The sequence below is a fragment of the Aptenodytes forsteri genome, unplaced genomic scaffold, assembly GCF_000699145.1.
Source record: "Aptenodytes forsteri isolate BGI_AS27 unplaced genomic scaffold, ASM69914v1 Scaffold154, whole genome shotgun sequence".
Classification (NCBI taxonomy): domain Eukaryota; kingdom Metazoa; phylum Chordata; class Aves; order Sphenisciformes; family Spheniscidae; genus Aptenodytes; species Aptenodytes forsteri.
Genome location: NW_008794083.1, coordinates 1,563,933 through 1,571,060, shown reverse-complemented (window position 1 = coordinate 1,571,060; position 7,128 = coordinate 1,563,933). Strand labels below are relative to the sequence as shown.

General features: G+C 43.7%; 1 protein-coding gene across 1 annotated transcript in view; it reads right to left on the bottom strand.

The window, feature by feature from the left end:
* Positions 1 to 5,319, bottom strand: part of LOC103893825 (fructose-1,6-bisphosphatase isozyme 2) — a 24,205-nt gene extending 18,886 nt beyond the window's left edge. The window contains exons 1-3 of the mRNA XM_019470409.1: positions 4,911 to 5,319; positions 2,626 to 2,788; positions 1,611 to 1,703 (exon numbers count right to left, since the gene is read on the bottom strand). Of these exons, the coding sequence (XP_019325954.1) occupies positions 1,611 to 1,703; positions 2,626 to 2,788; positions 4,911 to 5,083 (429 nt within the window). The 5' untranslated portion in view covers positions 5,084 to 5,319. The remainder of the gene's footprint in view (positions 1 to 1,610; positions 1,704 to 2,625; positions 2,789 to 4,910) is intronic.
* Between the last annotated feature and the right edge of the window lie 1,809 nt (positions 5,320 to 7,128).

The following is a 7,128-nucleotide window of genomic DNA, read 5'->3' as shown; positions in this document are numbered from 1 at the left end:
ATATATATAAATATATATATATATTTATTATACACTGAGCACTTGCCTTTATAGTTATGCAGAGTAACCAAACACAACACTTCTAAACAGAAGGCTAAGGTTTAGTATTTGTAAGATGGTGCTTACTACCTTTAAGAATAGTGGACAACACAACTATTGCCTACTGTAAATGTTGGGAAGTGCTGTAGATATATATAAATATATATATATATTTATTATACACTGAGCACTTGCCTTTATAGTTATGCAGAGTAACCAAACACAACACTTCTAAACAGAAGGCTAAGGTTTAGTATTTGTAAGATGGTGCTTACTACCTTTAAGAATAGTGGACAACACAACTATTGCCTACTGTAAATGTTGGGAAGTGCTGTCATCTTCTAGGCTATCTTTAGAGAGATAAATGAAAAGGGTGAGTGCCCCTGTGCTTATAAGGGCATATGACATGGATTGTATCCATACAGCTAAGCTCTATTCCCTGAAAAAAGCAAGGTAATAGATGGTACTGGAGGTAGTCCCTGGGCTGCTCTTTTCACAAGCCATACCCAGGTATCATCTCAGTGTCATCTGGCCTGGGCTGCCTCTGTGATGGGGGTTTGCGCTAACCATTAACAGTGTGGACAGCCATATGCCAGCACTTGGCTTGTGCCATGACCCTGTTGAGATTGTGCCATAACTGTTTGGTTTACTAGTAGATGCACATCCTCGACAGTGATGATTAGTGTATCACCTACCAGAAATGTAAAAAACGAGGAGTAGCCAGTTGAAAATTATGAGTTAAAAGACGAAAGTGGGGTTTAAAAATGTACCTTCATATGTTTGAAGTGTAGCGTCTGAATCTACAAAGTCTTTGCAGTCACAAGTACTGTTAGTGGTACTTCACAACAGTGATGGCTGAGGGTCTCCCATAGTCATATGACTGTGAGCTCAGGCTTTAGGAAAAACACCAACTGCTGGGAGATTAGCAGTCAAATCACAAGACTTGGCATGACTCTAACTATTAACATTTGTTAATTGGCTGCACCATTGCTGTTCTGTGCAGCCCCATGGGAGCAGACATGCTGGCAGGGCCCTGGTGGCTGTAGGTGACTGCTTCCTTCACCCTCAGGTGGCCTCCATCGTTAGCATGCTTAAAAACCCACATCTTTAACAGGCATAGCAACTCACACCGGGAGGCCACCACACCGCTAAGCGTGATACCGTCCAGGCAGTGACCATCAGCCCTCCCCAGTCAGTATCTGGGAAGACAAATACTGTGATTTGTAGGCAGCGCGACACCCCTCAGCTCTCCTGCAGTGAGTAAAGCATCACTGAAGGAGCTAACCAGATGCCTGATGGTGAGAGGGTTTTATTTAAGTGCCTGTGTGTCTGAAGGAGGGAAGTGCTGCCACCTAACAATTTCGTGGGGCTGAGTGTCCCCTTCCTGGGAATTCAGGCAATATTTTAGCACACGTGAATCTCTAGTGTTACCTTTTCTACTCTTTCTAAGGCTCTGTTGATCCCAAAGACACTTAAAGGACCTAGGAAAGAAACTAAGCAAGTTGATATACCCAAGACATTTTGCTTTCACCAAGTGAATCGTGCCATGAGTTCTTCGTTCATCCTCTTACCTTTTTGTAGATAGCAAATATTGTTCCTATCGGTGCCAAGCAGTCTATATTGGATGAGCCATCAAGGGGGTCAAAGCACACCACATATTTACCCTAAAACAGAAGTGGCAAGGGAAGCATTAAATGATATGTAGTCTTGCGCTATTATTTCCTTTTACTTGACAAAACCCATGTTTTTATGACTGTGTTTAGCCCTCCAAGCACACCTGGCATGGCTTGTCAGAGAAAGCTGCGCTGTTGACCCAGCTGGCCATGCAGCACAACACCCGCTCCCTGCAGGGCCTGCCAGAGAAATAGGAGAGGGCACGTTTCTGCTCAGACAGCACAAAATCTCATGATAGAAAGGAGCAGTCCTCTGCTGCCAAGCAATGAAAGAAATCGCTTGAAAGCAAAAGGAGTGACTCATTCTGGAAGCGAGCATCTTCCTCAAGTAAGTATGTTTTGTTTTGTTATGTTTTGTTCCGAACAAAAGCATTTGCCTGTGATGTGGGGTTTGAGGGTAAGAAGGCAGAAAGAAAACATCTTGGGGAAAGGGTAGGTTACATCAGCGCAAGCAGTATCTCGCTGCAATAGGATCCCCTCCTGGGGGAAGCCTGATGAAGCAGTCAGGTGTTTCCTCTGGACATGTAATGTAAAACCCAGTTCTGCCAGCCTTTCATCTAATTTTATCTTGCCTAAATATTAATGTAATCCAAAACTGTTACACCGACAGTCAAGGAATGAAATAGTACACTTACGCCTGGGATATGGGGTGTGTCAGCAAACTCCAAAATAATTATCCTCCCCCCTTCACAAAACTTTAATAATGATTTTACCCTCCACAGCTCCTTTAGCTGTTGAAACCATGGCATCCACCACAGTTATTAATCAAAACAATGCAGTAATGGTGCAAATTTCCTGAATTCCCCCGGGAAGGGTTGGTTTTGGGGCCAGGCCCAGGTTTCATACTTGAAACAAGAGTGCCACCTGCTGCTGCCTGAGCCGATAACCCCCTGAAGGCAGGAGCTGCACAGACCCGCTTGTCTTCCGGGGTGATGATGGCCTCCTTGTTCTCCTCCGTGACCAGGACGCAGGTGCTGTAGGAGGACTGGAGCATATTAATCACCAGGGAGTTGGATAATACATCCAGTTTCTTCACTTCGTCACCAGTCACATTCACAGTGCCAGCTATACCAAACCTACAGAAAAGTAAAAATATCAAGAAACCTGAGGGAGGCCAACGTTACAGGTTTTTGGGAAAAAAACAAGTCAGGGTGGCTCCTTCCTCTCATCTTCCCATACCTCTAACCTTTGGATTAAACTGCTAAGGTGCGTTAGGAGATAATAACACATTTATTTAGAGAATAAAAGCGCGCATGAGAAAGAGAAAGGGTGATGGCACCATTTTTGGGCTTTACCTGGGTCCTTTGGTCTTGCTTGGATGTTCTCCGGGCCAGGAGCAGAGCCCACAGCCCGGCCAGTGGGTGCCAGGCTTCCCTAGCAGCCCCACAAAGCAGCTGGCAGCAGCTTTGAGGAAGGAGAAGGAGCAGCTGGCATCTGCATTATTTTCTGCCGCTGGCTGCTCAGAGCTCTGTGATGGTCCTTTAACGCCTGTCCACTCAGTCCCCAGCCACCCCCAAAATCAGAAGCTTTAAAGACACCCCCAGATAATTCCCCAAGCTGAATTTGATCTCAGGATCAAAGTCTCTTTTGTTTGGTGAGCCTCAGCTGAATTAGGATGATGCTTTCATTTCCTATCCTGATTTTAGCAATATACTAACGGTGTAGTATACATATTTCTGAAATTTCCAGTTGAGGAAGCACTGTTTAGACCTAATGGGTGTGGTCTGAGCATCTTAGAAGTATAAGGAATCATACAGGGAATAGATACAGCATTTTTATTCATTATAGAATAAAAAAAAGGAAGGGGAAAGGCATAACTAATTAGTCCCTAGGATGTCAGTCAGCAGCAGGCCTTAGTTGGGGGCGGGGTAGGTCTTTTGTCTTACTCAAAGCTGCCTGAGCTTTTCAGAAGTATTGAGCATTTTGGACCCTCTATTTTGGAGTGCCAAGTTTGAGATATTGGAAAAGACCGTGATTTTCAGGGAGTGCTAAGCACCCATTCGCATAGGTTGCATGTTGAAAGATAAAAATTAGATAAAAGCAACTGTTCCCCTAAGTCAGGGAGGCAAAACAGCTCAGCTTCACCTAGTAAGTACAGAGACAAAGTACAGTTTAACAGTTAGGGCATAGGAGCCTGAGGCTACTGTTAACTTTGAGTATGTCTCATGTCCTCTCTATATATTCTGGTCCATGCCTGTAAAGTGAGGGTGATAGTACTGACACATTGAATTCATAATTTGCAAAGATCATTGAGGACTTTGACCAAATAGTCAACAGAAGCACAAAAAAACTCAGTGTCATACATTTTGGTGTGTTTCCACAGGGGCGGGGGGGGGGGGGACGTGGAACAAAGAACAAATTATAAATGTTGTCTTTCTTACACAAATATATTCCTTGCCTTTTTTATGCATGGATGTTCCAGCTCTCTGAACTGCTTCAGATAGATCACCATTAAAAAAATTACACTGATGTCTATTTCACCTGGCTGTGTGAGGAACAGCTCAGTTCATTCCAGGCTTTGTTAAGAAAAATCTTTATTCCATTTGCTAAACCACTAGATGCCAAATTGTTATGTATGTTTTTCATCTAGGGCCTTTTAAGGCTCCCCACCTGCAATCCTGATACTACTTGAGGAAGGAAGGGGAAGTGCACTCACCACTCACGCATGGCAGCATGCGGCGTTTCTCGCAGGGCTGTTGCTTTAGACCATTAGTTATACTGCAGTCAGGCAGAACATCAGCCTCCGAAGACAAGCCAATCCCTAATTTGCACAGCTCAGCACTGGGCTTGGATGTTAGCAGAAAATATCACAGTGTGATATTCTGCATTAAAAATATCATGGTATGATATTCTGCAAATTCACAGTAGATTTAAAAAATAGATCAATACCAACATTTGCAAGGGATAACGAGGTGAGCAATGCATTGAAGTTCTGACTTACTTTTTTAGAGTAAAATATTACAGAACAGCAGTTAGTTTAAATGTCTATCTTGCGCCCAATATTAAAATGCTCCAGAGAGAGAGATCTCCCACTTCCCACTCTTGATAATACAGGCTCTGACCTCATGCCTACAGTCACTTGGCTTAAAAAAGACACTTCCAATGTATTTATGAATCCCTGCCCACTCCCCAGCCTTGCTGCGCAAGCAGCTGTCTCCCTACCTCCTCTTCCTCCCGGTATCGCTAGGTAGGACTCACATGTGGGCAAGGCCCGCCTTTCTGACTGCAGAGGAAATGGCCTTTATGGCAGTCAGCATGGAGTTGAGCAGCTGTGTCAGCTCCCCTGTCGCTCCTTTAATGCGGCGTCCCTTCTCCATAACGAATCGCGTGAGAGTCAGCACATCTGTTTCGAAGGGAGTTTTGTCAGACATTTTTGCTGGGCACCAGAGTTCTTCTCTTCTCAGCTGGATGAGACGCTTTCTTGCCACGTTGAGATCCTGGGCAGCTGTTTTATTTTGAGACAAAGCTGTTGGCTGTGTTGCTGGTCAGAGTTTATTAAGATGTTTCTGAGACCATGTGATTGAGTGCTCAGAATAACTGCACCCCAGGCTGGCCCCACGGCTCCTCCGGGATGCAGGAAAGGAGCCGGAGACAGGACTACAGCTGAGCAACCACTGCTCGGCTTCCCTCCCCACACACTGAAATTAGTGACGTGCAGACCTAGTAACATATTCTAATTGTGCGTTAGACTGCTTATAATGCAGTACTGTCGCTGGCCACTTAGCTGGAAACTCCCCTCCTGTAGCTGCCGCTCAGCATGGAGCTCAGCATAGACAAGGCAAAGCACACGATTTGCAAGGTACAAGAAAGGAAGGCATAGAGCATCAGTAACCACGCATGCCATAGTGCCCCGCGGCAGAGCACCCACCACCCTGTGACTCCGGACGGTGAGGTTCCCTTCCCGTATCACCTTAATCCCTGCTTGCTCACCCCCTTTTGGCCTCCTCCATAGAGGAGGGTTTTGAACGTGTATGGCACATCCTAGGGGAATCATCAGGAGGTGCAGGGTGCATCTAGACATGCATTTAATAAAGATGTTTTATGTTGCTAGCTGGTCTGCTGCAATCCCATTTTAATGACTTCATTCCTAGTCTGGGCTACTTGTAATATTGTAGGCCTTGCATGAATGAGAGGAACTGGTGAGCTGTGGCTTGATTGGTTACAAAGCAATTATCTCTTCAATAATTTACTAATTAAGCTTATCTGATTTAAGCATGTGTGTGTCATAACTCACAAACTGAAATTTTATGTTGGCTTTGTTATTGTAGTGCACCGTGTAAATATCGGTATGTCCAAGTTTGCAATTATACTGCCAGTAACTCCTTACAAGCAATATACTTGGATCACAAGATGCTAATGTGAAGGTAGACAGAAATGTCAGCGAAGCAGGTACATGCTATCTGGAACATTGAATTACAGATTTTGATTACAGCACTATCTTCCCACTCAGATAAGGCAGTAAGAACGATTATATGTTGTAGCCTCATTTTACTTACTAGTAGTGCTCCCTTATTTTTAAGCAGAAGATCTGGAAAGCCCACAAGCAAAACAAGAAAATCTGGAGTTAAAGAAGAAAAGTTTCATTGAGTTTCCTTGTTATCATTCATTTAACCCAAATTATCGCACTAAAATCATGCCAGGAAGACAGAAACAAAATTCAGTAACAAAACATATACCTAGCTTTGCTTTTGTTAGTAGGAACTGCAGTTGTAGGCAAAGAGTTTTGATTTCCCTTTGCATTCATTTTTTAATCTTTAGCATTTATTTGGATTTTCCTAAAAGTGTCTCTTCACCTATGAACAATACATTACTTGGAGAGTTGTAAAGGGATTTGAATGCTAAGGTTTTCTACTTTGAAACTAGCCTCAAGCAAAGGTCTCGGAGACTGGCAGAACTAAACACTAGCAACAAGTAGAAAGACACAGTTCAGTGCTGCTTGCATCCTGTGTGCTTAGCTTTGGGGATGTTTTTCAAGTCTCATTCTAAGGAGGAGGAAGGACTGGCGAGCAGAGCTCCTCAGGTGGAGCAACAGGCAGATTTTGCACTACGTCCTCTAAGACAATGGTGGAAGAAAAAAGTGATCTTGAAGATTTCTTTTTCTCTTTTCTACCACTGTGATCTAGTTAAAAGTATACGATACCATTCACATCACGGGATGAATATTCCAGAGCACTTTTTGCCAGGTTAGGAGACCTTCTTTCTTCGAACAGACTTTGTACAAAACCAAAATATAACATATTTAGGGAGCTCTGGGATAGCACATGGTGCTATTAATAAAAGAAGGGAACAGGTTTCACATTATACATGCAGACGGATCTGCTGGCTTAAAGTACAGCCATTACATTCTGCACATTATTTCATCATCATGGGAGTTGTCAGCCTGACCAGTACTAAAATGCTTTTAATGCAAAATCTC